General features: G+C 40.8%; 1 protein-coding gene across 1 annotated transcript in view; it reads left to right on the forward strand.

The window, feature by feature from the left end:
• DNER (delta/notch like EGF repeat containing) overlaps window positions 1–22,538 on the forward strand; it is a 202,234-nt gene that overhangs the window by 46,638 nt on the left and 133,058 nt on the right. Inside the window, 1 exon segment of the mRNA XM_023740087.1 lies at window positions 22,169–22,322. Coding sequence (XP_023595855.1) covers window positions 22,169–22,322 — 154 coding nt within the window.

Below are 22,538 nucleotides of genomic sequence, written 5' to 3' on the forward strand. Positions count from 1 at the left end.
CTGTACTGGACTCAGTCTGGTGGAGGCCTTGGTAGCTATGGTCCATTAGTCCTTCAGACTAATCTTTTCCTTGTATCCTGTTCTCTTCATTCTCCCTCTACCCATGAGTAATTTTGTAACTGACAGACGGGTGGTGGTCTGTTAGTTTTTTGTGCTATGGTGGCTTGTGTGTTGCTAAGACTAGGAAGAAAGGCCTGGTGATCTACTTCTGAATATTAGCCAATGAAAACCTGATGGGAAATACACAGTGGCTGGACATGGACTCAAGCAAACCAGTGATGATGAAGAGTGCAGGATCAGGCACAGGTTGCCATAAGTCAGAGCCAACTTAATGGCAACTAACAAGAGTTTTGTAACATCACACATTGGTCATTTGGAAAATGTTGGATCACTGAGTTATACAACACTTCCATATGCTGACACATTTCTTCATACAGTATTAAAAAAATCACACCTGTAATATCACTACCAGCCTCATCAAAGGAGCTTTACATATTAGGAATCTGTCAAGCTTATACGGCCAATAAAAATTTTCCGAATTTTAATTTTTCTTTGAAAACTCAAATTTTATTTCTAGTAACAAAGACTGTCAGTTGTTTTCCTTGAAGTGACAGGCTCGCTTTGTTCTTTTGAGAGAAAATGTTTGCCACATAGCTAAGTCTGACTAACCCTAGTGTGTCTGTGTCTTAGGCTGGGTTCTCTGGAGAAGCACAACCAGTAAATCGTCTAAATATATATATATAGAGAGATTTATATCAAGGAAATGGTTCACGCAGTTACAGAGACTGGACCGTCCCAAGTCTGTGCATCAGGCTGGAGGCTTCTTCTGATTCACGTAGCCACAGGGGCTGGTGAACCCAAGATTGTCAGGTCAGAGAGTAGGGCTGTTGCTCACAGGCTGCAAAGATCGATGGATCTCAAGATTAGCAGGCAAGACCGCGGCTAACCTGCTAGCTGAAGTCGCAAGAGCCAGAGGTCAGACAAACAAGAGCCAGCTGCAGGATCCAGAGTGAGCAAAAGCCCATGAGCCTTACCAGAATGTCCACTTATATTTGATGCAGGCTGCACACCCAAGGAAATTCCCTTTCAACTGATTGGCTGCTCACAGAAGACCCCATCGTGGGGGTGATCCCATTCTATCAGATCTCAGCATGGAAGTGATCACAACATCATAAGACTGCCAAACCACTGAGAAACATGGCCCAGCCAAGTTGACACACAATGTTAACCGTCACAGTCTGTCAGTTGTTCTTTCAAGGAAGAATGGTGTTCCATGCAAAAGTGACTGGTTCGGCTCATGACTCAATAGCCTGCGTGCTCTTCTCTGAGGTGACGTCGGTCTTCAGATGACAGAGAAGTGCTCTGTGAGAACCTCCCTTTTCGTTACACACAATGTTAAGAAGATGTGCGCTCAAGGGTTGAGATTTTAAACAAGTTTAATTTTTACTGCTTCATCAAGGACGTACTAAGTGAAACTGGCACTTTTTTTTCTTGAACACCCAATAATGGCGAAGAATCCAATGACTGCTCCTACCAAGCCCCTGCTTCCATTCGTGCTGAGGCATCAGCAGCTTTTCTTACCATTGTTTTTACACCCTTAGTGCTGATGTCAACAGGGTGAAGAAGGTACACTGTCTTATTATAAAACAGTTTTGACCTCATACTGAAACAAAACAAAACAACTAACCCATTTCTTTCCACACTCTTCTGACTCAAGTGACCCTATAGTACAGAGTAGAACTTTCCCATAGGGTTTCCAAGACTGCAGCCTTTATGGAAAAAATCTGTACCGAGAAGCTGAACTATATGAAGAAGAACGCAACATCAGGATTGGAAGAAGACTCATTAACAACCTGTGCTATGCAGATGACACAACCTTGCTTGCTGAAAGTCAAGAGGAATTGAAGCAATTGCTGATGAAGATCAAAGACTACAGCCCTTCAGTATGAATTACACCTCAACATAAAACAAAAATCCTTACAACTGAACCAATAAGCAACATCATGCTACACGGAGAAAATGTTGAAGATGTCGAGGATGCCATTTTACTTGGATCCACAATCAACACCCACGGAATCAGCAGTCAAGAAATCAAACGACACATTGCATTGGGCAAATCTGCTGCAAGAGATCTCTTTAAAGTGTTAAAAAGCAAAGATATCGCTTTGAGAACTAAGATGTGCCTGACGCAAGCCATGGTATTTTCAGTCACCTCATATGCATGCAAAAGCTGGACAATGAATAAGGAAGACCGAAGAAGAATTGATGGCTTTGAATTGTGGTGTTGATGAAGAATATTGAATATACCATGGACTTCCAGAAGAACGAACAAATCTGTCCTGGAAGTACAGCTGGAATGCTCCTTAGAAGCAAGGTTGGTGAGACCTCATCTCATGTACTATAGACAGGTTATCAGGCGGGAACAGTCCCTGGAGAAGGACATCATGCTTGGTAAAGTAGAGTGTCAGCCAAAAAAATGAAGACCCTCAATGAGATGGATTGACACAGTGGCTGTAACAATGAACTCAAACATAGCAACAATTGTGAGGATGGCTTAGGACTGGGCAGCATTTTGTTCTGTTGTAAGAAGGTCGCTATGAGTTGGAACTGACCCAACTGTACCTAACAACAACAACAACAGTCTTACGGAAGCATACTGCCACATCTTTCTCCCAAAGAGTGGCTAGTGGGTTTGAACTGCCGACTTCTCAGTTAGCAGTCGAGTGCTTAACCATTGCACCACCAGAGCTCCTTTCTGACCTGGTCTTGGAGTCCAGAAACCACATTTTGAGAACTTCTGCCCTGGTTTAGGGAATACTTGAGTGGTGCAAACGGTTAATGACCAACATCTGCCAGACTGAGTCAACAGATGGGTTTCTTCCTTCAGATCACCTTCAGGTGATCCCAAGAATAATCCCAAGGAACTTGGCCTAAAACGGTATGTCTGCTCCTCATTGGCAGCAGGGGAATCATTCTGTCCTGGACTTCCTTTCCTAATGGGCATTTTGAGGCTAAGATCAGCATTTAATGGAGTTGCAGGCATGAATCCTTCCCAAGTTCACCATAGAGGAAAGTATCTAGTTTAATGATAATTCTGTGGTTGGACAGGATACCTCCAAGTCAATAAGGGAAAGAGAAGCTGGCTCCAGAAGGGAATGAGGAAGCTCTCACAGGAATACAACAGCTGCTCAGTAATGATAAATGGAGCGAGGTTACCACAGGCTCTCTTGGGCCACTGCCACAAATGCAGTTGGCCCTCTTCTATAGGACTGTAGTTGATTTCCACGCGATTTCTGGGCAAAAAATTCACCCTACAGCTCAAGCCTCAGGCAGAGAAGTTTATGTGATATGTGCAGCGGGGCATCATTTAGGGCTCAAATGTAGAGGGAAGGACGCAGAGGACACTGATGTGGCATTCTTCCAGGAAGTCAGCAGAGTCCTGGCCAATGTGGAATGTTCCAGAGCTGTCCAGAATTCAAAGGTCATTAATTATGTAGGACATCAGACCTGTCATTGGCGCAGGTTGTTTCTTCACAGTGACAGTATTTTTGCAGGAGAGTGGGGGAAAATGAAGCATACGAACAGAGAAAATGCCTGTAGCAGCTAATATGAGACTATTTACATTTTCTATAAATAAGTATGCATATGTGTACAGGGCTATATCTATGGAAAAGCTTCTACAAATTCCATCTTTCCCTGCTTTCATTCTGTCTCCACATTTCAATTCAGCAAGTGCTTTCCTAACTTCACTAGTATGTTTTTTGTTCTTTTCTAATTTTTTAAAAATTTCTTCACATGCTTTCTTTAGTTCCTTTTATCTTTATCATTTTGCTTTGTAATTCTCTGGTCTCAGTTTGATATATATAAAAAAAACCTGTTGCTGTCGAGTCATTTCTGACTCATAGCGACCCTGCAAGACAGAGTAGAACTGCCCCATAGGATTTCCAAGGAGTGGCTGGTGGATTCAAACTGCTGACCTTCTGGTTAGCAGACGAAGGCTTAACCCCTGCGCCACCAGGGCTCTGATATAATGCATTCAAATAAGCAAATTAAATATTGACAGTAGTCCAAGAAGCATTCGTGTTCAGTGAAATGTTAAAAGAATGAGTTATAGGTCATGAAGCATGAGTTGAAGTGATGATAAAACCATCTTCTGAGGATGTTTCAGAGGGACCCAGAATGGAGAAAGAACTTTCGACAAGATATGGCAAGGGTGTTGGTTAGTTTGGATTGAGGAGGTTAAGGGGCAGGGGTGTACCACAGGGGAGGATACACAGCCTCTGGGAACCTATGATGGAATCCAGTCACTTTAAGTATGAATAATTTTTATTAGTTTTACAACCAGAGCTTGCTCGTCTATTGTCAAGTTTTCTCCACACATGCTAGATTTTTTTGGAGGGGGAAAAAAAGGGGATATTATGTTATGGTATCTAAAATCAGAAGCAGCAGCTAAATTCGACTTTTGCCTGAGGGGCTTATCTTAGTCATCTAGTGCCACTCTAACAGAAATACCAGGAGTGGATGGCTTTAACAAAGAGAAGTTTATTTCCTCACAGTAAAGTAGGCTAAAAGTCCAAATTCAGGGCATCAGCTCCAGGGGAGGGCTTTCTCTCTCTGCCGGCCTTCTCATCAATGCTCCCCCAGACTAGGAGCTTCTCTGCACAGGAACCCTGGGTCCAAAGGACACGCTCTGCTCCCAGCACTGCTTTCTTGGTGGAATGAGGTCCCCAATTCTCTGCTTGCTTCCCTTTCCTTTTATCTCTTGTAAGATAAAAGGTGGTACAGGCCACACTCCAGGGCAACTCCGTTTATTTTGAATCAGGGATGTGACCTTAGTAAGGGTGTTACAATCCCACCCTAATCCTCTTTAACATAAAATTACAACCACAAAATGGAGGACAACCATACAATACTGGGAATCATGACCCAGCCAAACTGATACACACATTTTTGGGGGGGCATAATTCAATCCATGACCGGCTTTTTCAGGTTGCTAAAATAAGTAAAAATGTAACACATAGAGGCTTCCATACTTAGCTTAATATAATGTTATGCTTCCATTTTCTACCATAAGAACAATTCATATTGAAATATATTCCATTGCATTTAGCTTAATTTAAATTCAAAGGGTGCTAATAAAACATTGGCTTCATTGTGTGCCCTGGTGGGAAGGGCCTTCCACACACCATAGCCATGTGACTGGGCGTTTTCATCACTTCCACTATTGGATGACGATACTAAGGCCCTAGGAAGTGAAGTGAAGCAATTTCACAAGGGGCTAGAATTTAAATTTTTTAATTTTTTATTGTACCTTCAAAGGTAGTTTGGGATTCATTTTATTTTTAGTTTTGTTTCCATCAGTGTCCGCCATAGGAAGGCCCCATTATTTTTGTCACTTACTTGGAGAGAGAATGGAGTCTATAGGTGGCACAAATAGTTAAGTACTCAACTACGAGCTGAAAGGTTGGCATTTTGATCCCACCCAGAGGCACCTTGGAAGACAGGCCTGGCAGTCTGCTTCTGAAAGGTCACAGGCTTGACAACCCTATGGAGCAGTTCTACTCCACACACATGGGGTCGCCATGAGTTGGAATCAGCTAGATGGCAGCTAACAATAGCGATAGTAACAGGTGGAGAGAGAATTCAAGGCCACAGCAAATATCTGTCTTGGTCCAGGTGATGTCAGAGTGGGCTTTGACATTTGTACAGAACCGCTCTGACGACTTCAGGGCCTTGCAGTCCCATTGAGACCAGTGGGCCTGGAGGCAGAGGATCAAAATTCAATGTCTGGCTCTGACACTTACTGAAATTGCACCACTGAATTCCCTAGAGCTCAGTGTTACCACCTGATGATGGGAACAATGAAAATGTCCAAGTCTCAGGGCCAGGACATGTGGAAGGAAACCCTTGAACTAGCACCGATCCATGTAGGTGCTAGAAACAATACTAATGGAATTTGAAATGAGATTACATACATGGAAGCATTTTGTAAATTGTGAAGTGCTTTACAAATAAAAGTTGGTGCATACGATATGTAAACCAATACAAAAGGCATCTGCTGTCTCCATCGAACAGCCACTTTCTATGGCCATTGTTGCACTTGGCGTTCCCGCCCTGTTATCCTTGGAAGTTTCTGCTTTCACTCATCTTCTTTTCAACCACTCAGGAATGCTGCTGGCCAGTGCTGCTGATTTTCATTGACTTTAGTGGAAATCATTTGGGGCTAGACTCACATTTAATTTCCTTCTCACGGTCCTAATTTTAAAGGAAATTTGTTGGGAGAAAGTTGATACTTAGATTTCTGAATTCAAGTCACTGCAGACCTGTGCTATGACCAGAGTAGGTGCCACTGGCCACAGTGCAGTTGGCACTCTGCCTGGTTTCTCACCCAGTGTTTGAAGGTCCACTCAGCTAAATGTACTTTTAATTTTGCAGGTAAAAACTAAAATTGCCAAGAAATTTCTGGCTATCAACATTAGCCAGAAATAGTCATGAATATATACAGGGTCTGATACAAGGTTCTTCTAAAAAATAGCAAAACCATAGTTACTAGCCAGCAATGGTACCAAACAGCAGCAGCAACAACAACAACAAAACCCATACCAGTTGCACTGAGTTAACGCCGACTCATGGCCACCCCATGTGTGTCAAAGGAGAACTGTGCTCCATAGAATTTCCATTGCTGGTTTTTTAGAAGTAGATTGCCAGGCTTTTCTTCTGAGGTACCTCTGGGTGGACTCAAACCCCCAGCCTTTGGGTTAGCAGCTGAGATCATTAACTGCTTGTACCACCCAGAGACTCCTAGCAATGGTGGTTGTTAGGTGCCATCCAATCGATTCCAATTCATAGCAACCCTGTGTATAACAGAACAAAACACTGCTCAGTCCTGCACCATCTTCACAGTAGTTGCTATGTTTGAGTTGATTGTTGCAGCCATTGTGTCAGTCCCTCTTGTTGAGGGTCTTCCTCTGTTTCACTGACCCTGTACCTTAGCAAGCGTGATATCTTTCTCCAGGGACTGATCCCTCCTGAGAACATGTCTGAAGTATGTGAGACGAAGGAGCACTCTGGCTGTACTTCTTCCAAGAGAGAATTGTTTGTTCTTCTGACAGTTCCTGGTGTATTCAATATTCTTTGCCAACACCATAATTCAAAGGCATCAGTTCTTCTTTGGTCTTCCTATTCATTGTCCAGCTTTCGCATGCATATGAGGCAATTGAAAATATCATGGCTTGAATCAGGCATACCTTGGTCCTCAAGGTGACATCTTTGCTTTTCAACACTTTAAAGAGGTCTTTTGCAGCAGATTTGCCTAATGCAATACCTCGATTGATTTCTTGACTGCAGCTTCCATGGGCATTGGTTGTGAATCCAAGTAAAATGAAATCCTTAACAACTTCAATATTTTCTCCATTTATCGTGATGTTGCTTATTGCTCCAGTTGTGAGGATTTTTGTTTTCTTTATGTTGCGTTGTAATCCATACTGAAGACTGGAGTCTTTGATCTTCATCAGTAAGTGCTTCAAGTCCTCTTCACTTACAGCAAGCAAGGTTGTCTCACCTGCATATTGCTGGTTGTTAGTCTGCCTCCAATCCTGATGGCCCGTTCTTCATACAGTCCAGCTTCTTGGATTATTTGCTCAGCATACAGACTGAATAAATTTGGTGAAAGGATAGAACACTGGCACACACCTTTCCTGATTTTAAACCACATAGTATCCCTTTGTTCTGTTCAAATGACTGCCTCTTTGTCTATGTAGAGGTTCCAAGTGAGCATAATTAAGTGTTCTGGAATTCCCATTCTTCACAATGTTATTCATAATTTGTTATGAGTCACACAGCCAAAAGCCTTTGCACAGTCAATAAAACACAGGTAAACATCTTTCTGGTATTCTCTGCTTTCAGCCAAGATACATCTGACATCAGCAATGATATTCCTCATTCCACATCCTTATCTGAATCTGGCTTGAATTTCTGGCAGTTCCCTTTCGATGTACTGCTGCAACTGTTTTTGAATTATCTTCAGCAAAATTTTTCTTGTGTATGATATTAATGATATTGTTCAATAATTTCCACATTCTGTTGGAGCACCTTTTTCTGGAATGGGCACAAATATGGATCTCTTCCAGTCAGTTGGCCAGGTAGCTGTCTTCCAAATTTCTTGGCATAGATGAGTGAGCACCTCCAGTGCTGCATCCATTTGTTGAAACATCTCAGTTGGTATTCTGTCAGTTCCTGGAGCTTTGTTTTTCACCAATGCCTCCAGTGCAGCTTGGACTTCTTCTTTCAATACCATCAATTCTTGATCATATGCTACCTCCTGAAATGGTTGAACATCGACCAATTCTTTTTGGTACAGTGACTCTGTGTATCCTTTCCATCTTCTTTTGATGCTTCCTTCATCGTTCAATATTTTGCCCATAGAATTCTTCAGAATTTCAGCTCCAGGCTTGAATGTTTTCTTTAGTTCTTTCAGCTTGAGCAGTACTGAGTATGTTCTTCCCTTTTGGTTTTCTATCTCCAGGTTTTTGCACCTTTCATTATAATACTTTATCTTCTCGAGCTGCCCTTTGAAGTCTTCTGTTCAGCTCTTTTACTTCATCGTTTCTTCCATTCTCTTTAGCTACTCTGTGTTCAAGAGCAAGTTTTAGAGTTTCCTCTGATATTCATTTTGGTCTTTTCTTTCTGTCTTGCCTTCTAAATGACCTTTTGTTTTCTTCAAGTATGATGTCCTTGATATCATCCCACAACTTGTGTGGTCTTCCGTCCTTAGTGTTCAATCTGTCAAATCTATTCTAGAGATGATCTCCAAATTATGTTGGGATATACTCAAGGTCATATTTTTGTTCTGGTGGACTTGTTTTAATTTTGTTCAGCTTCAACTTGAACTTGCATATAAGCAATTTATGGTCTGTTCCTCAGTTGGCCCCTGGCCTTTTTCTGACTGATATTGAGTCTCTCCATTGTCTCCTCTGATGTAGTTGATTTGATTCTTCTGGCACTATTTAGCAATGGTACTAGGAGATAATTTAAACTTTTATGAATTTTTATCATGATAGCCTTTGCTTCTGAACTAAAAATTCTTTTTAAAGAAAGAGCTTTTAAAAAATAAAAGTAACTCAACATTGATAAAATCCAGTTGCCCATGCAGTTGGACAGATGGCAGTGGGCTGGGGATGTCTATGTGCTATAAGATTCAAGGGTATCTAGGGATGTCCTTTCATCCCAAATTTCCCTGACACACTAGCCTGGCGAGATGCCTGGAACCCTGCTGTTTGAGTTTAATTCCTATATAATAAAAGCATGATTTCCTATTTAAATGCAAATGTCCCTAAAATGGTAACACATTAAGGTGTTATATATCATTAAAACTGGGATAGCTTAGTGTAGTCAAGGATTGCTTTTAATAGGAGAGAGAATAGGAGATAATTCTAGAATGCGGGTGCGGCCTGGGGGTGTGGGGTATGAGAACAAAGACCTGGGTTTGGAGAGGTGAGACCAACCCTGCCAACAAATCTGAGGTTTATGCTTGGTTTTCATTTCTCATTAATTCAGAAACAAGGAAAGCTGATGGCATTTGAGCCATTCTCAGAGACCATTGTTATGTCAAATGAAACTGCTTTTATTCCCAAAACCTGTTGCTTTCGAGTTGATTCTGACTCATAGTGAGTCTATAGGACAGAGTTGAACTGCCCCATAGGGTTTCCAAGGAGTGGCTGGTGAATTTGAACTGCCGACCTTTTGGTTAGCAGCCGCGCTCTTGACCACCACACCACCATGGCTCCACTTTTATTCCAGAGGATCCTAGAAAGCCCTAGGAGAAGCTTTCTTTTGATGTCACAGTGACCTCGAGCCTCATTCCATAGCAAAAGCCCATTTATGCAACCCTCAAGAAGACAGAGATTTTAACCAGCCCGTATAATTTTTTTTTTTTTCCTTTCCAAAATGAACTTCTAAAAGGTATAATTAGAAAAAAGACTTTGAGATCGGCCTCCATACTATTGTATATGACAGCCACACCACAGGGCATATCAGCCTTTGGGAGAGCCTGTTCACCTGAATGAGGAAGTGAGCTTAATTTTTTTTTCCCAATACCCTCCTGGATCTGTGCTAACCCAAGGGCTTACACACCCCATAGCCTGTGACATGAAAGTTTTTATCATCTTCACCATCAGATACAGGCGATACTGAGGCTCTAGGGAATTCCACATGCATGTCCTTGTCTCCCACATAAATAATCTAAATCCAGTATTCTATTCTAAGAGCCATAAAAGAACTAGAAATGGAACTACAAGCATCATAATCATTAAAATATGATACATTACTGTATTTTTTACACAAATAATGCTCTCCTTCTGCGTTTGTTTGCTGGCCTCCCCTTTCCCCCACAAGGCACTCTCACAAGCACCACTATCTCAATCGGCTTCCACATGTTGCTGTGAAAAAATTAGCATAATGCATTTATGAGAATACCTCTGGGGGGAAGGGCATGGCTGGCAAGCAAATGTAGACGGAGAGCGTTATTTGTGTAAAATACTGTAATCAAGAGATTTTTAAAAGGAAGATGTGAGCAGTGTTGTGTTACTGCTGTTCTTACACTCAAAATTTGTATGCAGATTTTTTAAAAAATGCAGAAATGGAAGATTCAATTTCCAGAAGAAAGAAATGAAATCGCTTCATGTGAATATTAAAGATATAAAAACCATTCAAAAGCAAGCAAGATTCATCTTGCTTATGAGTTTACCTGATTCTTTTGCCACCCCTGAGTTAGATGTTTTGCTAGGGTTCTTCTGGAAATTACTAGAATGACTCTTTTCTAATTATCCAAGAGAAACACAGTTATTAGATATAACCTGCCTTTTGTTCAGTATTAAAATGAGGAAAGCAACAAGCATTTAATGAAACAAGATTTCATTAAAATAAACGATAGGACTTTCCCACCTTTGCTGGTGTTGTTTCAGTTTATGTGGGTGCAGACTCAATAAAGAAACGCATTTATCAAATCAGGCACTGTGTATGAATCAAATTTTTTTACAATCAAATGAAAAGATAGTTTTTAGTCAAATTCCATAACATCAGGGGTTATATAATCAAGACATATCTCTTGGAATTTAGGCTAGGATACCAGTATTCTAGATTTAAGCATATATTTTGGTTTCAATAGGAGAACAAGGGGTTGGAAAATTGATAATTATCCTCCATAAGGAGGAATGAACTGACGATTCATATTAGTTCTATACTTTTTTGTTTGTTTACAGATTGCCTCTTTGGATTGAATTCTAGATTCTCCACAAAAGTACATAATTGTAAAATAATCTATTAAGATGAAAACAGATGTGGATACTAAGGCAAAGGAAAAGTAAAGATCAAATAGGAAAGTGAAGCTGGGTTAAAGTTATAAATGTACAGAGGAGGCCTGCATGCTGGCTTGAGATGGGGACAGGAGGGATAGCAACACACTGGTTAGCTGTGACCCAGGAACCTAATGGCCACGATGTTAAGGAGCCCAAAGAAATTGAAACAGACATAGAAAAAGGAGAGAAGAAATAAAAAAGGACCACACACCAGGGTGATAATCTGAGAGGAGCTACGTCACCAAAGGGGATATCTTACAGGTGGAGTTCTTCAGGCCTGTCTCCTTATCTCTTGTCTTGAGTTTCAGATAATGACAGAGATCTTGAGAACTCAGTGGTTTAGCCCCAAACAGACAAAAGCTGCCTGTCACGATTAGCCTAAGGATAAAACTAACAAACAAACCAGTTGCGATCACGTTGATTCTGACTCATGGTGACCCCGTGTATGTCAGAGTAGAACTGTGCTCCGTAGGGTTTTCAGTGGCTGATTTTTCAGAAGTGGATTGCCAAGCCTTTCTTCCGAGATGCCTCTGGGTAGGTTTGAACCACTAACCTTTCGATTGGTTGTTGAGCCTTTAACCGTTTGTACCACCCAGGGACTCTTAACCTAAGGATAGACCCAGAGCAATCTGAGTATTCTTGGTAAGGTGCTGCACCTCTTACCTGACCCAGGTTAAAAAACAAACAAACAAAAAAAAAACGGTACCCTTGGTTTATCGTCTCTGCTCCCTCCTGAGGTAACTTGAAGAAGACACTAGGAAGGATCTGTATACTTCAGCGAGTCCTTTTCATTTTTTAATCGTTTATACACCAAAACATCTGTTTTATTAAAGCTTTTATTCCTTACCATTTCCCTTTGTTATGGCAAAGGAAATAACTAGAAGGCTAAAACGGAATTTTAAAGTACAAAAGTAGAATCCTCTGCTGTTTACTTGTGGGGTCAGATTATTAGTATTTTTTTTTTTCAGGGAATTTAGATAAGAGATGGAGTTTTAGTGACATTCATTTTTGTAAACGTTGAACTTTATTTTTGTTAATGGATTAGAACGTTGCAGTGAATAAATACAGGAATGTTAGTGAGGGAAAGATCAAGGCTAATTATATGGAGATCTTATGCCTGATTATGGCAGTCTCTAGAGAGCTGAGAACACATGAATAGCGAGGATGTGTTTGGAAACCCCTTTGCAGCATCTCCTTTCTGCCAAGCTGTACGTCTGACTTTAAGAAGAAAGCCTCATACAAAATTTCCTAGAAGACATTTACATTCTTCTCCCTTAGGTAATAAAGGAAACCTTAAGGTCCTTTGGAAGGAAAGAGCAAGACTTTATTACTGCTACTGTTATTTTAAATTTAACATTTAAGCCAGAAGAATGAATGACATGAATTCGTGAAGGTCAAATCTTGGATGTTATGTTCAAGTGATCTGATGTGTCTAAATTTGCTTTTTTTTGAAATAAGCTACTACATTTATGATTAATGAACCCACATAGAAGAGTAATAGTATCTCTAAGATTAACGGGAAAGTACAGTTATGAGATATCTGCAATGGGAGTATGTTGTTGAAGCTACATGTGTAATGAATAACAGATTAATCAGACCCAGCCAATAGGCAAGAATTTAAAAAATGGTAACTCACAGTGAATTTTCCTTTGAGATGGCTCACTGTGATCCCAGAAGGAGGCAACAATTTGTGTATGTGGCTGGATTCCAGGTATTCTTGTGTGGCCTGGGCTCAGTAAAAGGCACATATAGACATTTGAACATTATAAATAAAATTCTCAGATATTCTCTCAAATTTTATGTCCAAATTATCCTTTCTGCCTCTGTTGTTGTTAGGTGCTGTCAAGTTGGTTTTCAACTCATAGCTACCCCATGTGACAGAGTAGAACTGCTCCATAGGGTTTTCTTGGCTGTAATCTTTATGGGAGCAGATGGCCAGGTCTTTCTCCCAAGGAGCTGCCGGGTAGATTTGAACCACCAACCTTCTGGTTAACAGCTGAGCACTTCACCATTTCACCACAAGGACTCTAGATGCTAAATCTAGAGGTTGAATTCTACCTGTCTAAAAGACCATGCTAGAATAATCTTTTGACCCTTTAGTTATAGCCAGTGACATCACTAGGGTTGGTATCACCCAGTGCAGTAACTCATGGTGTCACCCCCCCATGGACCTCCTACTGTACCAGACCGTACAGAATCCTTAGTAATTTTTTTTGTCCTAATGTTACTCGTAAATTGTAATTCCCGTATATCACACCTTCTTTTCCCTGAATAACTACTTCATTCTCAGAAAAAGTTGTTTATATAGGTTCACAAATACTAATTACCACAATATGGTAGCTAAAACACTAGAAGCTTTGACAAAATCAACAACTATAAAAACACCAGCAGCAATGAAAACAACAGCGTGTGCTTGTAGCGTGTACAGCTGAAACCACGTGATTTGAAGCATCATTGTAATTGGGTAATAATGACAGCTCTAGCCCGAGTGCGTTAGAAGATTCAAAAAGTAAATTAGCATAGAGTTTTAGCCTTGTAGGTATATTGATACATGTAAGGTGGGCTTACAAAAAATGTTTTTGTTGTTATAACTAACTACAGGGATATTTTTATAGTCATTTTGGTGTCACCGGCTCTGACAGTGTCACCTGGTGCTGTCCGCGCCCCTCTGGTCGTGCTGCTGGTTATAGCTCACCCGCACTTAAGCAAATGAAAGCGTGTGCTACGGGTACTGCTCTGCTGTTTATCTAGGTTGTGGTGGTTGTCAACAATGTGATTTCAAGCCCAAGTGACCACCAGTCTGCTTCCTAGGGCCTGGGAACTGGGTTAATAGATCTTTGGCTGAGGATTGTCAGGAAAAGGTTTCTGTGGCCTCCGTCTCAACAGATTCAGGGTCAGTGCACTGGGGCAGTGAGGCCCTTCATGCCACAACCTGACTTATCCTGTGTTGTTACAGCAGCTAGTCGGGACTCATTGGTTTCCTTCTGAGATGTCTGCTTAAAGCAATATAAGCTCTCAGCAAAAGGGACTGAAGAAAGCCCTACTGGAACCATCTTCACAGACAGTTGGACCTGGGGCTCCTCCATTAAGAAGGAGTAAAAAGATTCTAGAACTTTCCAACATTAGAGGACGGACTCTAGTTCTTGACCCCATTGGTGTCTGGAGAACTAGTTTGAAAGGCCTTCTGAAATTTTACCCATAGCCTCTGGAAGCAGGAGTTCCTCGTGCTCAGCTGAGCCTGGGCTGGGTGTGCCCTACTTATGACCCGGCACCCTGGGGAAGCTGAGAGGCAGCCAAGCCTTCCCTTGGCATAGGAACGGCTGAGCTGTCTCTTCAAGCAGACTGGGTCATTCAGAGGGAAACATGCTCAGTTATGTGATCATGCTGTTCACCAGGAGAAAACATGTCAGCCCCTTAGAGCAAGCAGAGTTTTTCCTGGCACCGAGATATGAAATAAATTTCTAGGGTGCGGCTTCATATACAGGGGTTCCACGATGTGTACACAGTGTTCTCCATAGCATCCCGGCAGTACATGCAACATCAGATTCCACAGGGAGGAGCCAGACACAAGACACTGAAATGTGATTCTAGCGTCTCACAGTTTTATCTTTCCTAAGACTCAGCCAAACTCGAAAAAAAAAACAACATGACAAAATGTTTATTATGGAATATTTCAAACATATATAAAAGTAGAGAAAGCAATTTGGCAAACCACGATGCCTCTGCGTCACCAAGTTTCAGCAATTATCAACTCATCAGCCTGAGTTTTGACCTTGCAGATGTTTGGACATTTAACTATGAATAATCCAGATGTTGTTTGGAGTCAGGCTGGCCCGTGAAGGAAGAAATCAACGTTGGCCTGGACAGTCCTTTAGCAAAGAGTGGCTTGAATTGTCTCCTTTCCATTTTCAGAGGTTTAGGGGGTCTGTTAGTCACCTTTTGCCTTAGGATTGCCCCCCTAGTCCTTGTTCGTAGTACCACCTTTATTATGAATGTGTGGTTGAAGAACATTTAAATAGCTATGACGCCATTTTGACAAAGTACAAGACGATCATCAGAGATAGATAAGGACGTAGAAGAGGTCCCTTTACCTGCGTAGAACTCTCCAGCAAGTCTGCGTTTAAGCAGCCTTTTAAAGAGTCCATTTAATTCATTGAACACTCAAGCATCTAACATGGATGGGTAACTAAAGCCCCAAATGTCAAGGTCCCCCAGTGGGGTAAAGGATCCTCCAATCAAATTCTCCAAGTCTGTTCAGGAATGATTAGACACTTTGTGTACAAGAGATTCTTTCAGCCCTCAGGAAGGATATTTTTTTACTTTATTTTGATACCTTATTTAAATAAATTTGGTATTCTCACAACTATAGGATATTAGAATTAGTGAACTGAAAGGACAGAGCAAAGGGAGGTAGCCTCACAGCAAGGGAGGAGGGAGGAAAAACTAGAGAAATCCAGAGCAAAAGCTACAATACCACAGTGGCTGTTATTGTTATTGTTAGGTGCTGTCGAATTGGTTCCAACCCTATGTACAGCAGAACAAAACACTGCCTGGTTCTGCACCATCCCCCTTATTGTAGCTATGCTTGAGCCCATTGTTGGAGCCACTGTGTCAGTCCATCTTGTTGAGGGTCTTCCTCTTTTTCGCTGACCCTCTACTTCACCAGGCATGATGTCCTTCTCCAGGGACTGGTCTCCCCTGATAACATGTCCAAAGTATGTTAGACGAAGTCTCACCATCCTCGCTTCTAAGGAGCATTCTGGCTGTACTTCTTCCAAGACAGGTTTGTTCATTCTTTTGGCAGTCCATGGTGTATTCAGTATTCTTCACCAACACCACAATTCAAAGGCATCAATTCTTCTTCAGTCTTCCTTATTCATTGTCTGGCTTTCACACGCATATGAGGCAATTGAAAACACCATGGCTTGGGTCAGGCGCGCTTGGTCCTCAAAGTGACATCTTTGCTTTGTAGCACTGTACAGAGGTCTTTTGCAGCAGATTTGCCCAGAGCAATCTGTCTTTTGATTTCTTGACTGCTGCTTCCATGGGTGTTAATTGTGGATCCAAGTAAAAGGGAATCCTTGAGGACTTCAGTCTTTTCTCTGTTTATCATGATGTTGCCTGTTGGTCCATTTGTGAGGATTTTTTTCTTTATGTTGAGGTGTAATCCATACTGAAGGATGGTTGGTTAGGGGTTATTTTAGAATAAGAACAAAGCCTGTTCTTATCTGCATGTGTTGTACCAGAGGCCATCACAGTCATTGTAGTACAGTATGCAGCCGTAGGTGGGAAGGGCTCTGGATTTGGCGTCATGTGACAGGGGTTTCACCATGGCCTTCCACTTGCCAGGTGGGGCACCTTATGCAATTTAGTTGACCTCTCCGTTGGGTCTGTTCTCTGTCCATAAAATGCATATGATGATGCCCACCTGATAGTGGTGAGGCTTAGTGAGATAATTAAATGTAAACAACCTTTATGAACAATGCAGTTCAATGTCTAGTAAGCTGGAATTTTTCTGTTCAACCCGATGTTACTGGGCAACCGAAAGAGATAAATGTATTTTCTGTATGCTTTAAGGAAAAAGGTGCAGTAAAGTTTATAAGTTCTGATTATTAAAGAGGGAGGTATAGCTCCTCAGAAAACTTCTCTCTCTGGGATGACTTGCTCACCGACAACTAGGCTTTGCTGAGAGGTGAAAATTACTGAGAACAAGACGGAAAAGGTAGATTGGGGCCGGATTGTCAAGAGCCTTGTGTGTTATGCTGGGGAGTTTAGACTTAACTTATTTATACATTTGATCCAATATTTCATGAAGTATTAAAATATAAAAGTATCAAAAATTAAGTTGTTAATTGCCATTGAGTAGATTCCGACTCATAGTGACCCTACATGTGTCAGAGTAGAACTGTGCTCCAGGGAGTTTTCATGGCTGTGAACTTTTGGATGCAGATCGAAGTTAGAACAGGGAACATATAGATTAGAAGGCAATATTCAAATTAGATGGAGAACATAGTTATACAGGTCATGGTGCCCTGAACTGCAAATTGACTCTGAGCTTATAGCAGCCAAATCAAAAAAGGAAAATATGGGTAGTCACATGATTTGCATTCTCATGGGACAAAACATCAGTTTTCAAGACCAGCAAAACATTTACTGGCACTTAAATATGAATGAATTTTCTTGGGTACGGCTTCATAAATGAGACACTTAAATGATGTCCTCAACAACATCTTCATGGTAAATGCAATAGTAGGTTTAATAGTAACGTTTCTTATAGGACCTTTCAATGTTAGTTGAGAGCATAAGGTCCAATAGCAGGTCAGTAAAAGCAGTTCTGCCATGGAACAAGAGAACATAGTCCAGAACTAAGTCTTCTGATGGTTGGGCTTGATTTAGCAATAAAGGAAAAGGCTATATGGAGGAAGGGTTGGATTATGTTTATGTACAGCAGTTCTTCAAAAACATTGGTCCTTCCAACTAGACTTCGAGATAAAAGTCAGCTTGTACTCCACCATCACTATCTGTCCTCTCATCTCAATTTACGTTTCTTTGTAGCACATAACCACCATGTGACAAGAGGTTGCTGTTAGTTGCCGTTGAGTTGATCCTAACTCGTGGCGACCCCATGTATGCAGAGTAGAGCTGCTCTATAGAGTTTTCAAGGCTGTGACCTTTCAGAAGCAGATCACCAGGCTTATCCTCTGAGGTACCTCTGGGTGGGTTTGAACTGTCAACCTTTCAGCTAGTAGTCATATTTATGTATTTGTTTGTTATCACTCTAGGACATTTCTTATGTCCAGTGTGTCCATCTCTTCCACTAGAATGTAAGCTCCATGAGAACAGCAACTGCGTCCATCTGCTCTCCACAACATCCTTGTTGTTGTTGTTGTTAGGTGCCGTCAAGTTGGTTCTGACTCATAGCGACCCTACAGGACAGAGTAGAACTGCCGTTTTTAGTACCCACAGTATTGCATGTTTCAATATGTGCTCATTGAATGAGTGGAATTAAAGAATGAAAGCTGGACAATAGCCAGTTCAGGTTAAATGGTCTGATAAGAGCCAGTTATCCGATAATGCTGAATAAAGATACCTCTTATACTTGGCAGATCACCCAAGATGGCAGTAAAGCTGACATAGTAGTGTAAAAACTGAGGAACTTAACCAAAACGTGCCTGAATAGATGGCTATCCAGCTTCTGCTTTGAGGTAGCTGTGAGACGGTGGGATTACTTATAGTCATGGTTAGAGTGTGATCACAACAAAATAAAGTAAAATATAGTAACGGAACAAAGCCGTGTCACGTACGGCAACGTTACTATATACTAGACCATTTTGGGTCTTTTTTGGCATAGGTACCATCTTTCCAAAGTTTTGTAGTCTTTATGGTGCTTATATGGTTTAGCATCAGGGTTTCTCAACCTTGACATTATTGATATGATATTTGGGACTGGATAATTCTTTGCGGTGGGGAGCTGTCCTGTGCACCCTGCCCCCAAGTGTGACAACCAAAAATTGTCTCCAGACATTGTCAAATGTCTCTGGAGGGTAAAATGAAAAACTCTGCCCTATATGAACCTGGCCCTACCCTCTAATACCTTTCTTTTCTCATGTCCCACTAGTCTCCCTGTCGTTTGCTCTACTCCAGCCACACTGGCTTCTGGCTGTTTCTTGAACCTGCTAGGCAACTCTACTTCAGGGTCTTTGCACTGGCTGTTCCCTTTACCTGGAACACTGTTCCCTCAGATACATGTATGGCTCACTCCCTCACCTCCATCAAGTCTTTACACAATTGTCACTTTCTCAGTATACCTTGTTCAAAATGGTACCCTCCGTAACACCCCAGTGCTTCGATTCCTCTTCCTTACTTTATTTCCCCCCATAGCACTTATCTAATCCACTACATCACTCACTTATTCATTTTGTTTTGCATTGGTCACCCTGACTAGAATAATAGCTCCATGAGAACAAGGGCCTGATCTGTCTTGTTCTATTTTGTGTCCCCAGCTCCTAAAACAGTGCCCTGGCACATAGTAGGTACTCAATAAACATTAGTTGGATGGATGAATAAATGAGTGAATGCATGGCTGATTTTTTTTGAACTTTTCAAAGTAATCTTCCTACCAGTGAGAAAATTTTCATTCACATATAAATGGAATATCTGACATCAAGCTGTTGAGGAAAATTGAGATTCTGCATGGGGTTTTAAAATTAATCTCTGACAGCCACTTTTTATTTTACCTGAAAATGTCTTTTTACATAGAAGTGCCTTTCTACAATTTAGCAAATTAAATAAGTCTATTTTGTCTGTTATGCTGGTTGAATTAATCATACTTGGGTTAGTGATATCCTAGTCAGTGAGTTAAATTTCTCAAGATTGGATATAATAGATAACAACTTTCAGTGATCGAATGTAGTTTTCTACAACAAATATGCTAATAAACATATTTCTTTCATAAACATTCATGCAGTATTGAAACTATTAAAAATTTTTCTCAGCTTCTAGAACTTATTTTTTTTTAATGGTTATTTTCATCTTTCAATAAGAAAAGTAACACATACTTAATAAACCCCAAAAAAAAAAAACCACCAAACTAGTGCTGTCGAGTCAGCTCCAATTCATGGCAACCCCATGTGTGTCAGAATAGAACTATACTCCATAGGGTTCTTTTTTTAAGAATTTATTTTTTTGTTGTTGTTGACAATGTACACAGCAAAACATACACCAATTCAACCATTTCTACATGTACAGTTCAGTGACATTGATTACATTGTTTGAGTTGTGCAACAATTCTCACCCTCCCTTTCTGAATTATTCCTCCAGCATTAACATGAACTCACTGATCCCTAAGTGTCTTCTCTAACCTTTTGAGTTGTTGTTGACAACTTGATCCCATATAGATAGTTCTTTGAAAGAGCACAATGCTCAAGGCAGATACTCTTTTTTAATTATGCTATTGTTTGGTTTAAAGAGTCCTGGTGGTGCAGTGGTTAAAGTGATCGACTGTTAATGAAAGGTCAGTGGTTTGAAACCACCAGAGGCCCCACAGGAGAAAGATGTGGCATTCTGCTTCTGTAGAGATTTACAATCTTGGAAGCCCTGTGGGGTCACTATGAGTCAGAATTGACTTGATGGCAGTGGGTAATTGTTTGGTTTAAGGAAGACTTCAGGGAATACTTTTGGTTAAAGGTTTAAAGATTATCTCAGGGCAGTAGTTTCAGGAGCTCATCCAGCCTCCATGGCTCCAGAAAGTCTAGATTCCATGAGAATTTGAAATTCTGTTCTGCATTTCCCCCCCATTTGATCAGGATTCTTCTATAAAATTAAACTTTTTAGTATTATAGGAAAGCTCTTTGCTCTTCTTAGAAAATACATTTAGGAAGAAATGTAACTGTGGATGACATGATACAGAGTATGTAAAGCTTTGCCTTAAATTTTATGGTCATAGGTATGTAAACATTTTTTAATTTTCTTCGTCACCCACCTCACAAAGGTTAAGAATCAATTCAGTATTTTGCCTTGTCCAAAGCATTCAAATCAATAGCTTCTTAAAGTTTCTTTCCCAGTCCCTGCCGCAAACAAAGTAAAACAAAATGCATTGCTTCTGTTTTAACTTTAATTCTAATCAAGGCTAAATCGAAGAGGTTTGATTTGGGGATTTTAATAATTTATTTTCACAAGGAACGTATTTTCCATGGAACTCACCAGATGAATTATATGCAAATAACCAAGGAAATTTATCTGCAATATGGAATGTCTGGATACAAACCCAGTCAATTTAGAGGACAGCTGCCAGAAACAATGACATGTAGTAATTTATCACGATGCTGAGGCCCACATTGGAATGATATGCACTGGGCGTGCACAGCATTTACATCTCAAAGGCAATCACGAATCTATGGGCTCACAAAGAGCTCCACACACATCTTCTGCAAATATCAAAGGTGTACTCTGTACTGTATATGAGTAAGGACAAGTCTCTCCTCAGATGACAGTTCTAGAAAAAGGGGTTTCTTATTTAAAAAGATACCTTTCTCACAGACCTTGGTGAGGCTTCTCCTAGCTTCCTACTGTGAAACCTGTGCAAACGCACACACAGCATACTCTCAAAAGGAAAAAAAAAAAAAAAAAACCCGAAAACCAGACCGGAAGTCAGCCTATTGCGAGAATATGGAAGGAATAAAGTTTCAAATCAAGGTTAGTCTTTCAGGCCTGAATTATTGTCTTTAACTAAAACAATGATAATATAACAACCCAAACAAAAAGGTTACGTTTTTGATTTTTCCCTTGGATTCAGGTAGGCTACATGATGTACATCGAGGTCTCTAACCAGGGAAATTCAGTAATTCTCCTAGTACATTGGAAGGATGGTTTGAGCAGGACTTGGATCATGTTGTGGTTGCGAGTGCTGTCTATGCTGATGGGTTTTAGTTGGCTGAGTTTGATGTCTAATTTACTGGTGGTAGCGCAAGCTATCTGCTCTAACAAAATTGCCACTTCCATGTCAGGTCAGCCAAACTCCCTTTTTTGCTTAAAATAAGTTGTTCTTTCCATTTCCATTTTAGGAAGATTGAAAATGGTTGGGATAAATATGAGTGAAGAACTACTAAAATAAATATTTGAAATGGAACCACAAAGAGACACAGAAGACTTCTCTTAAAACTATGGGTTTAGCCCGCTCATGATATAAGTAATTAAAATTGTTGATGTTGGTATAATTATAAAAATGAAGTGGAGCTTTTGAACTTTGCGTTTTCACAGCCAAAGCAAACAGTTTCAAGGACTCAGGTAACATAGTTTGTGTGTTTGTGTTCTAGGCAACTTTTTCCTGTAGCTGCGAGGACCAGTATGTGGGGACTTTCTGCGAAGAATTTGATGCTTGCCAAAAGAAACCCTGTGAGAACAACGCGAGCTGTATGGATGCGGATGAAAAGCAAGAGGGAAGCAATTTCACCTGCATTTGCCCTGCTGGTACGATTTAGATAGTTAATAATTCTCATAGGTCTTTCTGTAGAATATGCACTTATTAATTAAAGGTGGTTAAACAATACTTTGTCCAAAGAAGCTGCTGCAGAAGATGACTTCAAGATCTCATTTGCTACTGTCGGTCTGTACTTTATACGGCGTCCCTGGGTGGCACAAACGGTTGAACACTCGGCTGCTAAACGAAACGTTGGAGGTTTGAGT

Source organism: Trichechus manatus, unplaced genomic scaffold (assembly GCF_000243295.1).
Source record: "Trichechus manatus latirostris isolate Lorelei unplaced genomic scaffold, TriManLat1.0 scaffold00147, whole genome shotgun sequence".
NCBI classification, from domain to species: domain Eukaryota; kingdom Metazoa; phylum Chordata; class Mammalia; order Sirenia; family Trichechidae; genus Trichechus; species Trichechus manatus.